Source organism: Pecten maximus, chromosome 3, assembly GCF_902652985.1.
Source record: "Pecten maximus chromosome 3, xPecMax1.1, whole genome shotgun sequence".
NCBI classification, from domain to species: domain Eukaryota; kingdom Metazoa; phylum Mollusca; class Bivalvia; order Pectinida; family Pectinidae; genus Pecten; species Pecten maximus.
This window is the reverse complement of record NC_047017.1, coordinates 26,991,649-27,016,116: the sequence shown is the minus strand read 5'-3', so window position 1 is coordinate 27,016,116 and position 24,468 is coordinate 26,991,649. Positions and strand designations below refer to the sequence as shown.

At 33.1% G+C, this 24,468-nt stretch overlaps 1 protein-coding gene across 2 annotated transcripts; it reads left to right on the top strand.

Moving 5' to 3' along the window:
* The first annotated feature begins 4,311 nt into the window (after positions 1–4,311).
* LOC117323757 (zinc finger FYVE domain-containing protein 21-like) lies at positions 4,312–18,174 on the top strand. Of its 2 annotated transcripts, XM_033879189.1 has the most exons (8): positions 4,312–4,448; positions 7,046–7,102; positions 7,593–7,761; positions 8,340–8,424; positions 9,628–9,725; positions 9,898–9,921; positions 11,008–11,141; positions 12,379–18,174. In XM_033879189.1, the coding sequence occupies exons 1-8, from the start codon at positions 4,329–4,331 to the stop codon at positions 12,421–12,423; spliced, it is 732 nt and encodes a 243-aa protein (XP_033735080.1). In that variant the 5' UTR covers positions 4,312–4,328; the 3' UTR covers positions 12,424–18,174. The 2 variants fall into 2 exon arrangements, with proteins under 2 accessions (XP_033735080.1, XP_033735081.1); XM_033879190.1 differs by lacking the exon at positions 9,898–9,921.
* The last annotated feature ends 6,294 nt before the right edge of the window (positions 18,175–24,468 follow it).

The window sequence follows — 24,468 nt, the reverse complement described above, 5'->3', positions numbered from 1 at the left end:
TAAATAGCAACAAGGACATTCTACTTTCGTTTTGTTAATATCCGCTTTCGTTATGTAGATATTACCTGTTAATGGAATACCACCATTTTTCTTAAAATCAGAGTGATTGTATTGGTTTAAATAACATTGTGTTCAACAAAATATAATTATATGAATGCAATATTACTACTACGTTAATGAACTGTAAATAAGAAGTATGAAAAAGAACGTTATAAGGGAGATAACTCATGACAAACAAAATATACCTTTATTAAACTACAAGTAATGATCATAGAAGATAATTGAAAGACGTAACTTATTAAAAACAACTTTACACCTGATAATCTACGGTTTAATAGTGCATTGGTGTGTATATAGATTTATGTTGTTTTTTTTTTTTTTTTTTTTAAATAATAATGTATCGCATTATGGTTTAATTAAGATATATCTTATTGTTTTTGTTTTGAAATAGTACGTGTTTCATATATATTGCCGGGTCAAAAGTCTTTCCGCATAATGGTCGCTGTGTTTCATCACTGGTCCGCCTGTTTCCCTTATGCCATATTTGTGTAACATTATCCACAGCCGTAATTGGCATTTCAAGATCAAAACAAAATAAGTGATTATTCGTACAGTTCAGTAAAATCCGATCAAACAAATGCTCCTGTCGTGCATGCGCTTTAATCAACTTTGAGCATAACAGCATGGCTACTATACCACAAAGTAACTCTATAGAAAAAACTGTTAGCATATACAGCAAATTATTGTTAATTTTAGATAATACATATATGTCCCAACAAACATTTTGGTATATCACATGACTATTTTGAGCAAATTTTCAGATATTTATTCGTGTTTGAAATTCAACATTATTCTCCTACAATGTACTTAATATACGAAGACAAAGTTTTAGAATAAGCCTGCTTCGCAACATTTTTACATAATGTGTACTTCTAACGCAAGCATCCTCTTGTGCGGGTCTTCTGGTCTTACGTTTGAAGTCACTGCCTCTGTAGCGGGCGTAGCTTACTAAAGCTTCCGAGATAATAAGTTAACGTTCACAACAAACTCTTACTGTACTCGTAAGAATGTAAAACACGGAAGTAAATTCAAATTTCAGTTCACATTTAGGTATAATTTTCTTTAATCAAACGTACGTATGGTCCTTATTTCATATATTGGTGAAAAGCCTCTAATCATCCTAAGTTCAGTGTTGTTGGTGCTTTTGCCTCTGCTTAACCTCAAAGATTTATAGTAAAATTTATGGCATTCATGTAAATCGCAAGATTTTGGGATATGAATACCAGGTTTTGAAATGTCACAAGTTTTAAATACAAATCAAAACATTTCAAACATAAAGCTAAATACTTCAGCTATTTATCACAATATTTAAAACATGAATTGATCACAAGGAGATGTATTGGACGAATATTATTACACATGTATATGTATATAACGCCGATGTGGCGCAGTGGTATAAGCTGTGGGTATTTCTGGCTGTAAGCTAATTTGATCATATTCAGAAATGCGCACAAGTTTATAAAAATAAGTAATAGTTTTTAAAATGCATTATTTGGTTGTTCTGTACTTCCTGCCTTTTGACAAATCGGAGAGAAATGTTACAAAGATGCTACAAAAATATTGAATTAGTGACCTTTAGTCTTTATTTTGTCAAAAAATGTAGTTTTGTATTTGTTTTGGGAAAAGGCGTTGATAAGTTGCAAAAACTTGTGCCCAATTCCTTTGTACTTTTTGACAATAAAATATGTTTAAATAAAACGCTATTGGGTGCAGTATATCATGAGTTCGAGGCCCGGTCAGTGCACGAGTCATAAAGTTTTCTTCCTTCGTCAGTTGTGTTACTTTGTCATATATAAATATTCTTTAACCTTTAGAACACAAAACACATGATACAGTACATAGCTTACAAGGTCTATAGCATCAAGCATGACGTTTAAAATATACATAAAATGTTTAGGAAATAGCTTCAACATGTCATACATACAATGTATCTGTTGTCGCATTCTAGACTATTTTTTTTTGTAATGCAAAACGTAAGTTTTAGATAGATATCAAAACATTTAGAACAAAAGTTTTAAAATATATCAAAACTTCCAAATATACGTTTTGAATATATATCAAAACATTTAAAATTCAATTCACAAGATATCGAACAAACAATTAAGATTACTAAATACAAAATTTTCGAACAAGACTTGACAAGAGTAAGATTTCAAAATACAAGATAATGCCCCTTTAATCACCAACATTTTCATATAGATCAGAGTAAGTACAGGTGGTATTTGAACCATACGAATCGTGTAAAACGTAGCATATCATGCGTCATTCTTAGACCCACTTTTTAAAGTAATTTTTTTAATTTTTAAAAAAATTTATTGTCAATCAACAATGAATAATGATTGGGCACAAGTAGTTACAACTTATCCACACCTTATTATCACATAAAAACTAGCATTACAAGGAAAACACGCATATTTATTTCTTCAATGACTTCACTCGATTTGGTGTAAGTTTGTACACGATTAAATAAGTTTGAGTTAAGGTCTACGGCAAGAAAGGGTTTCCAAACAAAGTTGAACTCAACATTTAAAGAGTTAAAATTTGGAAAAGGAGTATTCCTTTTATTCACTAAAAGACGACAGTCTAAAAAGAAGTGAACGACATTTACACGGGTTACGGCAAGAATATGCTGCATTCTTTGCAAGGTCTGTCCTAGAAAGATTAAAAAATTAGGGAATTATATCAATCTAAAATATATGCTCAGTCAATCCAACTTTATCATCTTCTGTTCAGTTTCATCTATTAAAATGTTTGCAACACGGTTATGATATAGAGGGTTTATAGTTTCATATACATAGCACAGCAGGATGCCATATCTAAGACAGACTAAGGAAAATTGTGTATGAAACAAAAGATGCAAAAGATATTGAATTGCCTACCAGAATGTATAGATATATCCATTATTATGAAGAGATAACAAAGAGAATAATATAAGTATGATGAATCTCGTAAGTCCTCTCTGTTTCACCAACAAACGTTTAAGCGCAAGTACGACAAGTTTTGTACTGACCGTCTATGCTCCGGATAATGTCTGAAAAACAAATTCCTAAGAATCTAATGTGTCTTAACTTAAGAAACATGCGAAGAAATTTCCTTTACTAACATCATGTAATCATTATTATATCTGTAGTTTATTGTGTAACGCGTGAATCCTTATGCGAGAGGTGATAATGAGCGTGAATGAATTTTGTTCTAATTTGCAAATCATTTCTGTATACTCTTCACATCTTGGAGGAAATAAAGAAATAATAATACCAAATGTGCAAACCGGAAAACTTTTAAAAATGTTGACCGAGTCAGGTGTCTGTCGCCTTCCCGGTAAATATAGAAATAGTTCGTTTATTTTTGAGTGTGACGTATGGCCCTTGAAATTAAAAGTCAAGTAACAACCGTCTCACTTGTGTCTGTGTTTACCATAACGTGTCCTCTGATGACACAATATATGCATTAATTGTAGTCATATTTTGGTGATGCAAAATAGAACTTTATACTATTCCCACATATTTTTGGTGACGTCACCATAACATTTGTACAAGTGTATATACAAATTGTACTTACACCATGATTGATATTTTCTAATACTAAGCTTTGCAGTTTGAATTCCTTACCTACTTTCATGTTTCCTTACAATAATTGTGTCATTTGTAAATTGCCAATTAAGAATTGTAACCCTAAATAGAATTACACTTATATATCTAAAAATATAGTGATATTGTGCATGTTATCGGATCTACTTTTATTTCATATTTATTTTTATTCGTTTTAATAAAACAAAAGAGTGAGATCATATAAATACTAATTCAGTTAAATGAATAAAAAATGTAATTTTATAGTTATTAATTTAATAAAAAGCGCAAAAATGTTTAACATGGAATAAAGCTGTTCTGTTGATCTAGATGAATCTTGTAAATGTCGGAGAGTAAATTTTTGCAAATTGATCGCAGATAATTTACTTAGTTAGATTTATGAAAATACAAAAACTCTTTTCGAAATACAATGCATGTATGAGAATCAATATCCATAATATATCTCATATATATGCATAGAAAAATACAAAAGAAACTAGATTCATCATATATCTCACGTCTTCTTGATTATATAGAAATATATGAGAAACTAGAATATGCATACCGCATCTTATGCATGTCCGTTTAACTTGTTCACACTATTCGCAATCATCATAATCGAACCCACCGGTAAACCGGAAAATCATAACAGTTTGTTTTTAATCGAACGCGCCATCATCTGGCGTATACACCCAAACAAACATGTCTGCTCCAGAGAAAAAGTTGGTTCGCTCTAAGAGCGGTTTACGGATGGTTCCTGTTAACAACATGGACATCAGTCCATTCACAGTTAGTGAACCACCATGGGTTCCAGATAATGAGGTATTAGGTCGCGTAAACTGTTCTCTGTATTCGAGTATATGACACAACAGTCACTCTCCTATCACAGCTAACGAAACCAGTATAAATGGGGAAAAAATGAAAAATAAGAAAAAAACGTACGCAATACATATAACATAACACAAGGGAAGACACAGACAATCCTACCGTTTTTTTTAAATCTCTCGTCATTTTCTTATGCGTCGACCAATTTTACGCTGGTTTTCTCAGAAATGCGAATAAATAGAGGATATCTAACAGTGTTTTCAGTAATACCAAATATATTTCACGAGTGGGACACTGTTAGATATTCTGTTTATTACATTTTTCATCAACGAAAAACCTACCCCGTATGCTAACTAGGCCTACAGCGATCATTTGTAAACAAAAAATGTAGTTCCCCCTGTCCAGGTGCTGAGATATATGTCGGGCTTTCTGATTGGTCAATTATTTTGGTATTTTCTAATCATTAATTTGATTGGTCAAATCAGCAAAAGTGATATTTTTCACTAGAGTCTAGTGAAAAATATCACTTTTATAGAATGAATAATTTTTGATATTTCACTGGTAAAAATGTAATAAATAGCTATATTTAACGCTTACCGACATAGATTGGCGATTGCGTATTATGTTATATGTATTGCGTACGTTTTTTTTCTTATTTTTCATTTTTTTCCCCATTTATATCGTTACTAGCCCCTGTGCTCCTATACGTATATGAGGTCTTATTCCCACCTGATTACATTGGTGGATATTGCGTTACATGACAGCCTGTCAAAAGTTTCCTGTCGTGTAAACCTCTAATATTATTTGAGTATCACTCCACAGGCCATGTTTACGGTTTTTAGTTCTGTCTATTTTTATATAAGACTCGGTCATTGTTCATTTAGCAAAATTTGTCTCGAGTAACTGATCAGTACATTGTATGAGCTTAAGGTACAGTAGACCCAGGGCTTTTTTTCACTACTTTGGGAATGGGGCCTATGGCTTTGGGATTGGGAAAAATGTACGGCAACAGGTAAATTGGGAAAAATAGAGATAATGGTAAAAATAACATGTAGACACAAATATGGATCTATGCTATATTTATTTAAACTCTTGAGCATTTTCTCCATTTATCAGGCCAGAATAACCAATGAAACGTAGACGGGACGGCACATCTGGATTTTTAAAGACATAATTTTTTATAGATCATTCGATTGGAAATTTTAGCTGGTCGGATTGGGAAAAATATCCCAAAAAAAAGCCCTGAGACCTATCTTTATTTACTATTCATCTAACTTATTTTATCGAGTCTTTTAAACACCTGAGAAATAATAAGTATTCCATGGCTTTATGTTGTTTACACTGCAGGTACTCCAATAATATTAGAGGTTTACACGACTGGAAACTTTTGATATCCACCAATGTAATCAGGTGGAATAAGACCTCATATATACGTATAGGAGTACAGTACAGGGTGAGGTGTCATAACCTGTATCGTAGTATCGACGTAGTCCAATGATAGTATCAATACAAGACTGAATTCGAATTATCAGAATGACCTATAGTCATCATGTTTCGTCTGTCGTTGTGCGCCGTACGTCCGCCGTGCGTAAACTTTTCACATTTCCAACTTCTTCTCAAGTTCCACCAGTGGTATTGAGCTGAAATGATGCTGGGATGGTCCTGACCAAGTGTTGTTATTTTCTGGTCGGTCATGAAGATCAGAAATCAAAGATGGCTGCCATGGCAGCCATCTTGAAAACACATTTAAAACTTCTTCTCCAGTTCCACTCGTGCCATTGAGCTGGAAATTTGTGAAGATATTAAGGAAGGAGACCACAAAGTGTTGTTATTTTTCGGCTTCGTAAAAACTTTGACATGGCAGCCATGGCGGCCATTTTGTAACATGATTGCGCAATCTTGGTTTTTCTGAACAACACCTATTTCTAACTTCTCCAATTCAACAAGTGGGATTCAGCTCTAACTTACCAGAAATGTTCCTGAGATAGTCTTGATCAAGTGTTGTTATTTTTCGGGTTGTCCAAATTCCAAGTTGGCGACCATGGCCAACAGTGCCACTATACAGAGAATGCATACTACAATAGTATAAGGGTCTTTAATTTAGAGTCAGATGACCGTTAAGGCCCTTGGGTCTCTTGTTTTTCAAAGTAAAAGATTGATTTTCAAACCATCCAGCTCTGTTTTGCATGTTTGCAAAAAAGATCTGTTTCTGAATAAAGTCTACCATACACTTATCAATTAAAATCCTAAACCACTTACAATGTACTTAAATTGCTTTTCCATTATATTAGTAAACAAATCTACAACTTTTTGAAGTACATACATTTGTATTTAGTTCCAACTTTATACTGATTAGACTAAAGGAAATTAATTACCTTTCTTTAAATCTGTTTGTGAAGTTTTTGACAAGTATATATTTGTCGTCACACTTTAGACATCTTTTGGTAATACACAGATTCCTACAGAACTTTACATTAATTACTAGTACATTATCCCTTTATAGAGGTCTTGATATATAATGCTTTTTTTTCAAGGAAATTTCTTGTCCAGTACGCAAATAATAAAATATATTTTATTTTTGTTCTATTTGCTAGTGTGTGGTGTGTATGAACTCATCATGCAGAGCTAAGTTTGATTTCCGTAGAAGAAGGGTAAGTGGATTTTTTTTTTTTTTTTTTTTTAGGGACCTATATATAATGAGCTGCATTCCCAATTGAAATTATTTCATACACTGTGCAGTACTTATAATCCAAATTAGGAAAATTTGTTGTTATCGCCTGGAAAATTCCTTCTCAATTCACCAATTTTTTTCATAGAAATGATCTGCAAAAAGGCCCAAATGAGTGAATAAAGCCCTGTCTATGCACCTTAGGACTACTTGTTCTAACTGTAGGATTCAATTACCTGGTGTCTATGAAATCAACCTATGTAGATAGAGAAGATCTTTTTTAGAATCTTAGTCAGATTGAATAGATTTTTTTATGGAACTGCCCTTTTGCATACCAATGTTTCAAAAATATAACATAATGAAGTTAGTGTTGAAAACATATTGGTACTTGCATAATTTTGATTATTTTTCAACAAACTAATAAATATTTACACCATAAATATTCCACTTATTGTCAATTATTTTGACTGTAGCATCACTGCCGAAGGTGTGGACGATGTTTCTGTAATTCCTGCTGTGATTCCAAAGTGCCTCTCAACCGCATGTGTTTCGTGGACCCAGTCCGTCAGTGCAATGTTTGTGTAGAGATTAGCCGCAAAGAAAATGAATTCTTTGATAAACATCTAAAAACTCTTTGTAATGGTAAGCCATTCACGTTGTAAATGAGAGTACATGATTGTCACAGCTGTGAAAAAGTTTTTTTTTCAAATTTAATTCATTTTTTTTTTCTAAACTACGCCTGTAATTGACAAGCAATTCTGAAAATGTTTGGGTTAAAACAAAAGCAAAACTAGGAAAATCAGTTTATATTTATAAATCATGTTTAAAAAAACTAACTTAAGATGTTTCAAATATGCTAGCATCTTCTAATATGCCTTTATTGACAGTTGAAAAAAATCAGTGATTTATCTAATAATTAAGATTATGATACTGATAGACTTAAAGACTATTTGTGATGCAATTGAATAACTATTTTCAATCAAGTATATGCTTCAGCATCAGTAGCGTTCAAATTTATTGACTTGCTCTGGATAATAACATGCCATCTAATACAGAACAAAATTGATGTTTATTACAATAATTGTACCAGTGTTTCTGCATTATGAAAACATAAACAGATAACTTTTAATACCATTTGGTTTCATAATAAAATAGTTGGTATTAAATTAGTTAATACTTTGTTGTGTAGAATAAGATACCTTACTTTTTTTACTTTGAAGGTGGTGATTTTGTGTTAAAGGAGTCTGTGGAGGAGATTGAGGACACCTCTTCAACATTCCGTTGTAAATTATCTACAGATAACAGGTACATTTTCACCACTAACATAAAAATGTGTGTTTCCCCAATGTTCAGATGGACTGCAATGCTTTTAGATATTTGCAACCTTCAATTTTATCTCACCTGCCTGAAGGACAAATGAGGTTATGCGATAGCACAGTGTCCGTCATCTGGCCTTAACTTTTCCTTTTAAACAACTTCTTCTCTATAAACAAGAGGCCCAGAGACCTAATATTAGGCAATAGTGTAGCATGCTTGGATGAAGGGCTAACACATTTGTTCTTACAACTGACTTACATTCAAGGTCACAGGGGTCAAATAAGCTGAAATTTTTAAACAACTTCTTATCAATAACCAATAGGCCCAGTGACTTGATAATAGGTCTGTAGCATGCTGGGGTGAAGGGCTACCAAGTTTGTTCAAATGAATGACCTTGACCATAACTTAATTTTGAAAGAGTTAAATTGGCCAAAATATTTAAAAGACATCTTTTCAAATAACTGCGAGACCTTGAGATCTAGAATACCTTGTCTATGATACACTTGTTCTTTATAATGTTTATGTATATATAAAAGGAACACTGGATAGAAGGTGAGCGATTCGGGCCCACTGGGCCTTTGTTATGATGTTTTTACAGAGAGACTATAATTTTTTGTATATAATCTTGAATGATTGGTAACAAATGAAAATAATTATCAATCAATCTACATTATTTTTTAATCCTTAAGCTATTAAAAAAGAAAATAATGGAACAGTATTGTAAAATTGTATTTAAAAGATAACATGTAATCTAAATAAAGGGTAAAGATGACCATGACAACGTCGTGGTGGGTGGATCAGCTTTAATCAAGTAGTCCCATGTAATCTAACTGTATTATAAGTGTTTGTATGAGTTTTGATATCAACTCTGTCATGATGTTATATATATATATATATATATGCTTTAAGTCAGAAATATTTTCGGAATCACGTAATAATTTCTTTCAAGATAGGACTAATGTGGCAAACTAAGAAAATCAGTGAATTTAAAAAGAGTTTTTAATTGTATGCAAAAACCTGTAAAGGGACTGATATCTGATCATCTACCAATCAGCAATCACTGGACCAGTCATAATGTATATTTTCGTCCTTAAGTGACCAAAGCTGTTGATAGGTCGGTTAACAACTATACTTAACCAAATATAATGTACTTGAGCTTGCAAAGATAATCTCAAAACTTGTTTTCTCCAGAACTGTCACTTTTGACAGTAACCATGACAAACATGAGCCAATACAGATGGATAAATTGGAATCTGTCCAAATACTGACCGGTGGAGTGGACACTGAAGGTAAATTTTCACACTGTTTTAGGATTGCCAATTACAAATTACCATTTAAAATCAAATTGTTTAAATTTCTAAGTAATATAAAAATATTTAATCAAATATGAGATAATTATTTTTCTGTAGTTTTAATACTTCCATGATTAAAATCATAAATGTATTCTTTGCCCCTTTGAAGTCTTTACGAGGTTGGATGATGATGGTAAGGACATATTTTACACCTGTATTCATATTGTTTTTGTTTCTCTTTCACTTATATTGTGCATTATTCTGTTCATTAATCAGTTTACAAGGGAGATAATTTACTTTTGTTCTTCTGTATATGTACTTTTTATCACTAAATCTGTATGTCAAATAAAATGATTTTAAAACATATAACAATCACACATTTATCAATAATAATTGTATGTTAATTACACATGAACATTTGCCAAATTAATTAAATATGATTTTATTAGCGAACAAAACATTGGAATTTTATCAATATGATGAAATTTAAACCTCATAAAAATGCATAATTTCACAGAAGTTTATTTTAATCAGAACCTGACCTTTATTGGTGATCTTTTACCTGTGTTTGTTGATTTTATGTCTTTACTGTTGTCATGTTGTTCTTAAATCCTACCTAGATCTGTTTTTTCCCATTTTGTTTCAGACCTAAGTTAATTTCTGTATTTATAGTTTTTATTTTGACAGAGGATTTATATATTGCATTGTCTATGTTTCCTGTGTTGATTATAAATGATGTCATTTGTAGATTTAACTGTATATAGACAGGGAATAGTTTTGATAATGTACATGTTACAAAATCAGATTGAAAGAGATATGCCCCAATTAATGTTATTGCTCTGTCAGATCCTTTCATTTTTCGATTGTCACAATTATCTTTTCTATCACAAGTATCAGCTTTATAGAATAAAAAATAGGTCACTGGAACTATAATTAGATATAATTTTAATTTCATTTGCCTGCAGATATCAGTTCTTATCTGAGTGTCCAGGGTATTTCTTATCATGTTCTGAAACATAACATCTTGAATTTGTGTTTGACTTTTGTTGCCGGTGGTTAAAGTCAAGGTCATAATTACTGCACATGGATCATTTCTTTAACATTACTGACCAGAATGGTGTGTGCTTGTCTGCAATATCTTATTTGGAGAATCAAATCACTGTGTGACTGTGTAATGACCCGGTAAAACAGTAATATCCAGCATTATTTAATGTAAAAATTGACTCTGTATGAACTAGCTGATTCGAAATTCAACACTTTTCATTGCTCATTTTTGCAGGGAATATGGTTGCATCTGGCATAGCTATGAAGTACCAAAATCACAATTCTGACAAAAATATGGTGAAGCTTGTCATTAGCCCAACAAGCACGAACAAACGTGAGGGACAAATGTGGATAGCTGCCATGCAGAAGGTAAGAAAATAAATGGGTTGTATGATTGTATTCCCCTGCTACATGTATAATATATATATACAGTATATACACCATTTTCTCAGCTTGTCAATAAAAAGGGGGAGGGGAGGTGGGTGTTAAGCAGCCGGCACATGTTCTATGACACTGCTCACAATAATGTAACATCAACATTTTACTTTGTCGTAACCAAGTCGTAAATTATGACGTAAATTATGGCTGACTGGCCAAACTCTTACACTCGGGTTGAGATATCACTGTCCATGGAACAGATTCATGTTAGATTCTATTTATCTCCCTGAGCCGCGTGAGCCATGGAAATAAAACACCATATCTCCCTGGACCCCATGACCACCCTCACGTTTTGTTGCAAGGAACTGTCTCCATTCCAGTTGTTTACAAATGGCAGACGAACAGAAACGCAAACTTTTTTTGCAGTCAAAGAAGCAGAAATAGATAAAATTCTTCAAAACAAGATTGCTCAGAACATGAAAATATCAACAAGTGTACATGCCAACTGTTTAAGAGTTTCTAAAAGAAACTGTCAAAATAACACCTTGACTTGGAATCGTATCAATTGAGCAACTAGGATTACAGGGGTTTGTAACAAAAATGATATTTCATATCTTCAGTTCAGGCAAGCCCTTGCGAAAAATGATGCCTTAGAGTGAACAAACCTTCATATTACACTGCATCCAGGGCAATAAATGCATAATATCCAGCAGTTAAGAGTTAACTCCCTTGAAACAACAACTGAAGTTTGAAGGGGGAGGTGCACCCTTCTAATATTGAATTATTCTCGCCAAGGGATGATGATTATTTTTTCAATATTTTTCTTTTTTAATGTGTGATATTTGCAAATACTGTACTCAGATGGTTTTTTTTTGGCATCAATTTGAAGTAGATGTTTTTTTTTGGCATCAATTTGAAGTACAATTGTGAACTTGTGCAAGTGCAACATATCTGGTGAATGAAGATTATGTTGGTACTAGCTAGGTTAAAATGCTATAAATGTTTAGGGTATTCCTCCAGTTGTTTGATAAATCAGGAAAAAACAACTTAATAGTGTGAGTGCTGGTCTAGTGTTTCTAAAAACAAAGATCCATGTACAAATGTATATAAAACCAGATTTATTATCATGGATTCCTGAAATAACATATTTATAGTTCTAATTTCAGACCAAATGAGGGAGAGAGCAAGATATTGTTTTATGAAAGGATATTTTTCTCACACTTTTCAGGCATTTAAACTGATACATGAAGCGCGGATGGTGGACAAACCATAAGAGCAGATGTTAATTAAACTGACTGTATTGTCAAGAAGAAATTTACTTACATACAGGAAAGTATTTATTGAGGGATATAATTTGAAAAAAAGTGGTTTGCGTTGTGTCAAATTATAAAATAACCAATTCGAGTTCATCTTAGATATAAATTTCAGTGATGTAATGTTATATAATTTGAATTTGTTAACAGTACACTTTGTAAATTTTTCAAAGTGAAAATTTCATTGTTCGATTTTATTCCTCAAATATCAGAGACTAATGGTATAACAAAAATTGTCACAAAAAATTAAAATGTCGCGATTACATGAACTTTATATATTGATGTACATTCTTGTATGTATATTTAATGAGTTAAGCTACCTTATGCACCTTCTTTTCAAAAGAGTTCCATTCTGAGTATGAATGGTTTGGACATCAGAACATATTTTATATTAAGGCCTATTATTCAAAATATTTTAAGAGAGATAACTTAAATCTATAGGTGAATGAAGTTTTACATAATTTTTATTCAAACAATATATCATGCTTCAAGATACAATACACATTATAAAAAAACAAGCCTGCAAAATAAATGCTAACTATGCTTTAGACTGACTTTTGAGGAGTTGTTACAATACTGTTTACAGCATCATTATCTTTGAGATTCAGTATTCTGGTTGTGTACTATACAGCAATATCATGTCTTTTCTATGAGTGATGTCTTTGAATCATTTTGTGATAAGTCATTATCTGTCATATCCCTTTTCTCAAACAATGAAGTATAGTCACTTACACAGATTATATCCAAAAATTGTGAGAAAACTGAAGATGACAATTTCTGATATTTTGCACATTCTAACATCTCAGAAATGTTTCAAAAGATATCTTTTTGATTTCTTGTGTATTAACAGTACAGATTGAAGATGGGTACCTGGAGATGTTAAGTATTGAAGAAGAATTGCTTTTCTTGTACAGGGAACATACACCTTGCAGTTGTACATATTGTCAAACCTTAAAACCATCGCTGCCAAATGTCAAAGCAGTACACCTATTCCCAGATAGACAGAGTAAAGCCGTTTTTTCTTCATTATCATTTTAATTGGGCATTAACGACCAAATAATGTACTGTTGGTACAATAAGTGAAGAAATTTGATAGTCTAAAACCCTACCCTGGTAAGTTGTAAGCTCACATAATCATGGTTGTAGTTTCTTTATCAGGATGTGATTGTTCCTATTTTTATAGATTTCATTTTTTATTATTTTTTGCATGATTCTAAATGCTCTTCATTTCCTCTAAAACATCAAAAAAAGGGATAGTGTTTCTCCACATATTTGCTTGAGTTTCCTCCCTTTTCTTCAATCACAGTGGTATAATGTGTGTGTTCAAAACTTCTCTGAAAGAAGAAAAAATACACTTTGTATAATGAAAATTGTGGAATAACACCAAAATTATAGTCGGAGGACCCATCTTTAGCTGTACAGTAATTTTAATAAAATCGTATGTTTAATGATAAATACTATGTGATTAAAGTGTTTCTGTGATTATGTTATGTAGGTATCATTTGTCTAGTCTAAGACTGACTATTGTGTTTTCACTTAATGTGGTAATGGGTACTATCCCAATGGTCCATCATTGTGTATCAAGTACATATAATGTTGATACATAATCCAGATCGATGAGTACTGGGGATCATATATCTGTATTACATACATATAATGTTGATACATAATCCAGATCGATGAGTACTGGGGATCATATATCTGTATTACATACATATAATGTTGATACATAATCCAGATCGATGAGTACTGGGGATCATATATCTGTATTACATACATATAATGTTGATACATAATCCAGATCGATGAGTACTGGGGATCATATATCTGTATTACATATGATAAAGATATTATTGATTCTGCATAATTGCAAAACGAATTAATTTATCAATTTATATCAATCGCTCTTTTTTGCCTTGTTTGAGGTGCACAAGCTACTATGGTGTCCTGATGAAAACCCTTGTGGTCGCCAAGGTGATCATGACCCCTATGCCTTATCATGTCTGATAGAGCAAAGGAGAGTGTATTACCACTAAGTCACTTGACACCCTGGTGTTATACAATACAGTATAAACAAAAATGTATTGCAGTACAAATGTCCCCTATCTTAAGTAATATGGACTATTGGGATATCTGCCATGGCCTAGTGCTACATGTACATTATTTGTGTAAGTTGTTTATTCTATATGAAAATTTGTTATGTTTTAAAAAAAACATTGTTATTGTAAATATTGTTGAATAGTGACATAATGTTGGAAGATTATGTTTATGAAATAATAGAATCTGAATGGAGACACGGCTGCCTATCAGAGAATTAAAAAAAGGATAACTTATGATAGTTATCTGATGCCTTTCACAGTTTAGTACAACATTTGAAAAAGAAATATATATATGACATTTCAATATTTCTTATTAATTTTACAAGCATTGTTTTCTGAAGGCAAAGCATGCCTGTCTACATGATTGTATAAGTCATTATTATGTCTACATTGTGTTAAATCCTGGTCTCTGTATTGGTCGGGACATGGCAGTCTTAGGCATGCCAGTTGTTAACCTAAAACATTAACTGTATGTGGAAATGTATGTGTAAATTATGGTAATCATCTTGAATTCAAGAATTAAAACAGATATTACCTTCTGTTGGTTAGGCCTGTGGCATATATGACACTAATGAGTGATACAGACGTTGTTTCAATTTTAATACATCATGAAATCTTATTTTATAGTATGCTTGAGTTAGCTAATAAAAGCTTGATAAGACTTTTTATATTTCTGATAAAATTTGATTCTAACACTATTAATTTGTCATTCCATGTGATGCCCTGTCTGTAGACATATATAACTAACTTACCCACTGGGTAAACCTAATAGTTTTTTTTTTCAAATACCACTTTTGGTCAATTTTAAAGTGAGAAATGTTAGCTGCACCATTCCTACTAATATAACTAATTCTTCTTTGTTTTCATGGTAAATACTCAAATATGATTGGTTGAAAAATTCTTTTCATTCTTCTATGAAAGAAATTCCGAGAATGGCACGAAAAATGTGACGTCACAATACAACAATTGACGTTGCATATTGATTTGAGAAAAAGAATCCCATTTAAAACCAGTAAAATTGTACATAAAACATGTTCTAAATTAGAAAATCATTTTCAAAATTAATTATAAGCGTTGATGTCAATTATTTTTTAGTTTCATTGGGGTATGAAACAAATTTTGTTTGCAAACTTCTGTAAGAATCTGCTACGCGGATTCATACAGTTTGCAAACAAAATTTGTTTCATACCCTGATGAAACTAAAAAAAAATGACATCAATGCATAATGTCCTGTCATGACATTTCATATTTTAATGTTAGATCACTAACTAAATCGTTTTTTTCAGCTTCTTTGATATCAGAGGTAATTGCTGCAGTCTTGAATGAAAATGGCCAATCCACATGTTTATTGTGTGTTATGTGGTCACAAATAAGGGGTAGGGCTTTGTATTAGTTGTAGATCTTGTGCCCAATCCCCATTGTTATTAAAAGGCAATACATTGTACAATATGTCTAAATCAAACAAATATGGGGTAGGAATCTGAAACTTTAATCAAATAGTAAATATGCTAGTCATATTTAATAAAGATATCTTGCCTATTTATTTAATTAAGATATCTTGCCTGTTATGTACTTTACAGTAAATAAATATTTGTATCATATAAATGCAAAATATGCTTGTTTAACAGGATTTTGCTGTAATAAATTTCATAAAGTTTATCCTTGCCATGTCTGCAAATATGTGTCTTTTACTGTTAATTGTTATCTACAACATGTCAGATGAGAATGAGATAAGAAGCAACACGGTAAAGTTTTCTGTGAAAATAAATAAGTTAGTGATTGTACATGTTTATAAGATTTGAACAATTAGAATGTTTAATTCTGATTTCGATTTTCCCACTTTTAATCATTAAACAACCTTCCATTAATCTACTGTTTAAGACTTTTAAGACCAAAGGAAGGTTTGAAGTAAACCCAAGGGACCATCAAGAGAATTACAACACTGTTTTTGATATCTTTGTTCTCTGTGTTTTTTGAAACATCACATTTGAAATAGACAACGCATTTAATTCAGGCAACACATTAAATTCACACCAACTGATGTGAAAATGATCATTTGTATGCGGAAATTACAGAGAAACATGATAATACACCAATATGAGGTTTAACAATCTGATTAAAATAAGCTATTACATGGCTCTATGTTTACTACGTACTACATAGCCAGTAACAGCTGATTTTAATCAGATTGGAGATATGTCAGTGTAATAATGAAAAAATACCAATGCATAAATGTGGTAACGATCTTTTCCTCAATGTAAATCTGATTTTAAGATGGGTCTATAACAGTTTTTCTCCAAGGGACCATTAGTAAGCCGGTGTCAGCCAATATCTGCAATTATCTATAGCGATTGTGACGGGTAACAAAAGTACTGCCAACACCCCCATTTTTCTTCTGTGGAATCATCTGCTTTAATGGGCGTGTCCTTTGTAATAATAGTCTATTTCATATAAGTTAAAACTAATTGTTTTGATGAAGTTTCCTGTTATTTATCGTTTCGTTTATCAAAATTGTTATTTTCTGGTACTGATTATAGCGGTTTGCAGTATGTGTCTTCCTAAGTGTGGCCATATAAGATTTTACACAGGAGAGTTTGTATTTATATCAATCCAATAATCTGTCCACGTACACTGTACATATGTTACTTTTGGCAAAAGATTTGGCGCCATTCTGATATATTACGTGTGATATTTAAAATTGCGATTGTTCAATATCTCATAAGATACCAAACCCAAACCCGATACTAGTATCTAGTTTACATTTCATGTTTGATATCACTTTCTGAAAAATAATGATTGCTCTCTCTTTTCCGTAGAAGTTATTTCCAACTGGTCCTATTTTACACTATTTTTGAGGAGGGAATGAAATCGTGAAAAATTACATATATTATGGTTTATTGAAAATAAAATAAATAAACTAATGGTTCATATATTTCTATTACCTTTGGAAAAACTGCGAACAAAAAGTATTCGATTTTTTCTAAGGACATGGAGAACATGAAATACGTGTGCATATTGAGAGTGCGACCATTGATTTTCGAAAATGCTGTAATGTTAATTAGATGTTTGATATAAAATAAGATCACTGAATAGGTGTTAAAGTTTTCGTTAGTAAAATGTATACAGTTTTAATTAGGAAGTGTTGTACAAGGGAATAATTTGGGCTCGTCAGATCTTATTAATACCTGCCATGAAAAAGCATAATATTAGTGATATTGTATTAAGCCCGAAGGATTATCTAGTGAACTGAATGTTATGTCAATAATTTAATATAATGAACAGATTTCACTTACCCATCAATTTTCAAGACTCGATTAAACTTTGAGATTAATACAAAATCCAGAATCAGTCTGAGGAGTACACGTGATAGACGAATAGAGAGCTTTGGTATAGGAACAAATATCTCAACTTATTGTGAAAGTTTACCGAGAAGACATTCTTTATAATTATACTCTTGGTGAATTGATGTCAGTTTTGGGCAGATTGATGCAGCTTCTCTGTCAAATTGCTGTATGAGAATGCGAACTCCTACACTTGGTGCTCCTTAATAATTCTATTATGTATATAGTTTAATTTGTATATATATTTGTAAATAAAACTTTATTAAGCTAACTGGGTTACTTGTTTTATCTCTGTACCTCGGTCGGTGTATCCAGGTGTGTCGAGGTGATTTTAGTTGTTTCAATTAGAACTAATAATAATATATACGTTTTATGAGACAGTGTTCGTCTTCCACCCCTCTGCCAATATCTTTTCAAACAACTTAAACATTATGAGAGATGACTTGTAAAGGGTCACATTTAGATTTCCTTGACCTATTTCTAGGTATCGGTTAACTTAATTAGATATGTCAAAGCCAACACACATCCCTGAAAGATCGTACATGTGATAACGCATACATGTATATGTACTTTTCAGCGAACAGCGTGGATCATCTGTCGTATTTATCATGATTTAAAAGTTGGTCAAACCATGGTAACTGACTAGTAGGTATCGTGCATTAAGTGAAGCAAACCTTCTTCATGTTAATGTTTTGAAATTTGCTATCTAAACAATCGTAAAGTATAGGTAAATGAAATGTTTGTATTTTGTAGACCTAAACGTCTTTTCTGGTACATTGTACATACTCGGACTCGTGGTTACATAGGTGATGCCCGGTAAATTGTATAAATGTCCTCTTCTAAACTCCATAGTGATTACTGCAAACTAACATATTTCAGAGGTAATCTTGTTTTAGCGATTTCTACGGTTGAAACTGCACTAATTTGTCATAGCACTGATTTATCTATAAAATATTTATCTTCACTACTATTTGTACGCTAATACATTATTTCGGTAGTCTGTTAACAGTTTAGTTAAATTGGTACGTTTACAGTTAATCTGGCCAGTAAGTAAATAGAGGATATTGAATGGTTTCCCGTTTAATATAACATATATTTCACGAGTATGACAGAATATCGATATTTTCACGAGTGCGAAACCATTCAATTTTCTTTTTATTGCATTTCATAAATGTAAAAACAAAATTAAAAACATCGAAAAATGGATAGTCAAAAAGTGCGGGAATCAGTAATGACGTCATCTCTAATTTGTGACGTTACTCCACGTCAACTTGACGGCGCCATTTTGAAAGGACTGATCAACGCAATTTAAGCGTTTCCTGCTGTTATCGAAGAATCTGTGCATGAATAGCTAACGTTAAGTGAGTATTTTGTCAAAAACTAGTCTGAAAATTTTAGAAATACAGCAAAATAACCAATTTATCGATCTCCGCTTCGATTGACAAACCGGCAAGTTTCAACGAGGTGAATACAAAGGTCCGCTCTGATTGGTCAAAAACGGAAAACTTATATTTTCACTGCAAAATCTTATATCTTCACTGCTCATCGCTGCAGTGAAAATATAAGTTTTATTGGTTTGATAAATTTCTATATTTCACTGGCAAAAATGCAATAAATGAGATTAAGTGTTTCTTATATAAAAGACAATAAATTTTTCAAGGTCACATGAGTCCTCATTGCCCTATTGTCTTTTGCTATAATCATTCGGTCAAGGCTCCACCCTTGATGGTTGTTGCCTGTCATCATGTCACCCAGCTAGGCCCAACCCCGACTCCTAGGAGGACGTTATCACGATTGGTCGAATGTCTTAGACTCCCCAGACCTATAATTGCGTCGTATTATGATTGGCCTAGAGTCTGGTCCCGTTTCTCAAAATCTAGATTGTCTTGCGGTCCGACTCGACCTCCCGAACCCTAATTACCTCTCGTCATGTCATCAGAATTGGCCCATAGTCTAACTCCGACTACCAAGAATTGTTACACGACACAATGTCATCAGAATTGGCCCATAGTCTAACTCCAACTACCAAGAATTGTTACTCGACACCATGCCATCAGAATTAAACCAAAGGCTAATTCTTCATAGTTGCATGGCATCATGCTACTTGTACCTGGATTGTCTAAGCATTTGATCTGGCCCTGTCTGCAATGTAGTAATTCATGATAACGGTTGATATATCACTTTTATGTATTGGTGGACATAGAGAGACTGGTTTACAAGGACTCGCGTTAGGGAAGATCTACCCTAATGCCATTTGAGATGCCAAATAAAGAGAGCAATGACAATAATTCGCGAAAAAATATACAAAAATTATAAGAACAAAAACAGCCTGCTATACATGTACATCACAGACTTATGTTCATACTGCTCATCGCACCATGTATGATAACCTGTTTTGTCTGATACTGTTGTACAAAGAGACGTCGTGCTTGTCCAACCCCGTTTTATTTCAACGTACAAACGTGTGTCAATATTTGCCTTTCTCTCTACAGTTGTCGTAATCCGAACTTTTTGGCTTTGTAATGCTATAAATTCATCGGTGCGATCCATGTTTGATTGTGTTTCTAGGAATATTTCTGGCAATTTTACATGTTATCAGGCTGCAAGTTCAATTTATCAATATTATTGAATAGGTTTACGTTGCGTTGATATATTGGCGGTCTATAAAGCACCGACAGTTACTGATAGGATGGATTTTGCAGCGTTCCAACAAACCAGATACCGACATGTGTCCCACAAACACACAGAGATCTACATAGAGTTCGGCGTCCCACTAGCATACAACACGTATCTAGGAGCAATGTCGATCCATGCTTTCATAAATCGTACGTATTCAATTGTTACTAGCGAAATATGTACAGTTATGGTATGGCATCTCTTCCACACTGAGGGATATAATTAGGAGTGTTTTATAGTTTCATTAACACTTGATTTTTGTAAGTTTTTTAAGTTTCAGTCATGAAACGTTACCATGGAAACGAGGCAACCAACTTTGAGACAAGTTCCCTTTGCCAGTGTAGATTTGTTATTGCTTTTGAGTCTCGCGATATCCTTTTATGTTGACATTATGATACACGGTGTCCATGTGTATTAACGATCTATGTTCCCTCATTGTTGACACAATATTATATTCTGATATTACCATACGTATTGGCGATACAGTGTTACTGATTTCCCCTTTGTGCTGACAGATGTATTTGTTACTTGTAGTTTGACCGTATGACATATAGTTCTTTTGTGTTGATGCTATTTATAGTTATCTTTACTTGCTAAGGCTGATTTCTGATTTGTTTTGATTGCGTAGATATTGACGATGTTGGGTATGATATATGGTATGAGTTGTTATATATATGCTGATACGACTTATAGCACAGGCACATAAATGATACCAGAAGACAACTCTTGGCTGTTGCGTTTTCCATTCTCAAATGTTCCGTCGTTGGACAGCAAATCACTTGCTCTACCCTTGAAATATCTGTTGAAAATTATCACTTCACCTATAGCTAGCCACGGTTAGTATACATGTACTCCACTAAACATAGCAGTTCCATACTGATAAGGCAAACGTTACTGGTACTGGGAGGGCATTGAAAGTGATGAAGTCTTATCAAAAATGGTGTTTCTGAAGGGGACTTGCTTAGTCTACTTCATGACCTGTATACAGAATAAAGGGGAGCACGTATGTGATATGTTTAATATTGTGTTTCTGCGGGACAGTAGTTTAACAAAACAATATAAGCAGTTTAAAAAGTAAGTTTGTTGTGTCCAATCATGCTTCGCTTCGTTGTTAATTAATATCCACCGGTAATCGTGGTGGTCATGCGTCATCGTCGGCTTGTAACCTTGGCGCACTGCGAATAACAGACACAAAAAGGACAACACAAGAATGTCATACGTTGCAATTGTAACATCACACGAACAAGTTTTCTAGAAACCGTGCTTGTGTGTTTCAAGTTATAATTAAGAGAAAATGAAAACATCCTGTAGCCATGGGCGACTCGATCTCGATTAAGTGGAATGGTGTTCATTCTTGTAGAAAAAATGAAGAAATAACAAAGGAAAGGAGTTTGCTTTGACCTAATGATGTAATTAAGAATTTATGGAATGTCATATTTGCCTATGGGTAAACATTGTTCGCGCTGTCGTAATCATCCCAGATTCGAATGTGAAGGCCATCTCGTTCATATAGCTATTCATCTTACGTATGCATTATTGAGTAATGCTGGCAGTTAAACCCAAACCTGGTATATACAGGAGCGCAGCCCTGGTGGAGATTAGGGAAGCTATACCCGATGATAACCAAACAAGTTTTTTGATATAATGTCGACAAATGAATTTTTTGAAACCTTTTCTGGTCTTGCAGTGTATTATATAATAATGAAATAAGACACAGCTTCAAAACAAACACTGGTTTTTATCTTTTTAGCACTACATGTGGCAACTCAATGAACAAAAATCCACAAAAAAACTTCGTTACCTTAATTTCCAAAATTAAAAAGGTGTATTGGTGTGTTTTACCTCAATCAAACAAAAACCGTACCTTTTTTGTTCTCGCCTGCAAATAGGAAACATCTTACATTAACTGTTTTTGAATGCATGATTTGAAAACATACTGTATACCTGGTAATTTTCGCCCCAGGTTATTTTCGCCCTTGAGCAACACAAAACATATTCGCCCCGTTTTAAATTCGCCCTAAATGGTTTTCAAGAAATATCCTATTTCTTGTTTGTAAAATCGAAAAATTCCGTGCGTAATCCTCTATACAGTTGCACTCGGAACACTCGGGACTTATCGAGTTACCCAATTGTCTTATTAGCATGAGATGTGAAATGTAATCAGGTGTCAAATAAAGAACGCTTACCTGTGCTCAGATTTTCTTATAGTCCCTATTGATTCAAGTAGTCATGAGTATGCATGGGCGATTTTAAGCAAACACGATCAACTTTAAGTTCACCGCGCCGTGACTAATGTGACTAGTGTGTTTGTGAATATAATCCGAGGCTAAAATACTGATTCCACGAACATGTATAGTAGGTTTCTAACCCAATTTTCAAATTGGACGTAATACTTGTATGTCATATCTAATAAAACTTTAGCTGTTTTTTTTTTAATTCTACCCATTAAGCATATGCTACATAATGGTAAACATTTAATGTATAAAGCTTTATTATATATCAAGATTTTGTATAAATACACGTGTATCTTCGTGTTCTTAAACGATCATTATGAGATCAAATATATATTAAGAAACATGCACGCGCGCGCAAAATTCACCTGGTATCATATCAAATCTTGTATAATATGAAGCTGATTTAGGGAAAAAATGATGGAACGGTTATTGTGTGGTCTGCACCGATGTTTCTAGTATTAAACAGCAGAAATGTAGTTGATGTGAATCAGTGGAACGACAACAATAAAACACAAGATAGAATTGGAAATCTGAGAAGAACACTGATTTTAGCTGAGATACGAAATGACCACGACAAATAGGGAAAGATTTACGAAGGGTCAATTGATTGAAAAAGTCAAAGAATAAAGCCAGTTTCAGGGGGAACTTATGGCTTTAACTTAAGGCCCACATATACATGTATAATGTCACATCATCAAATAAGAGTAATGACTGTAAGCGAAACCATCATACACACTTAAAACAGAATAGGAATCATCCATATTGATATCGTAGATAGAAACACAACATTTGAAATGGTACCGCGATGGTAACCAGAACACTATCGTTATAGAGATACATCTTTTGTGTCTGCAGTAATTAAGAACTCTGACGTAAATGGTGATAGCTCGAGAAACCTGTTGAGTATCGTATCAGATTTGGCAGGTTAACAATTGAGACGTTTGGATGTCGTTATCAAGTAAGGGAATCTTCTCGAACGGAAATTCTTCACGTAAGCTAACTACTGTCAAAGTCTATTGGGGTTTATTTAAAAGCTCGGTCGACATAAAGTTATTCTTAAGGCTTTTGATAAATCCTCTGTCTCATATCAAAGGAAAGAGAGCCGACCTTGGGAGTGGCACACTTTGTACGCATGGCATTATATCTTCTATATTTTAATAGCTCTGCCATAGAACCTCACTAAAATCAAGGTATTGTCAATCATTATTTCAATGGATTTGCTCCCTAAATCGTCCACAGTATATTCATCATTGGAAAATAGTTTCCATAGATATAAATTTAGTATCTAAACGCATTTTGTTAAAATAATCCTTTCACTAGTTTCACACTATACAATATTTGTCTTCGTTTCTTGCTTTAAAGAAAGATTCCACATGGTATATTTGTCTTCCATTCTTGCTTTAAAGAAAGATTCCACATGGTATATTTGTCTTCCTTTCTTGCTTCAAAGAAAGATTCCACATGGTATATTTGTCTTCCTTTCTTGCTTCAAAGAAAGATTCCACATGGTATATTTGTCTTCCATACTTGCTTCAAAGAAAGATTCCACATGGTATATGTGTCTTCCTTTCTTGCTTCAAAGAAAGATTCCACATGGCATATTTCCCGTAAGTGTGTAGTCAGGTTATCCTCACAAACAAAGCCGTACTCTACCA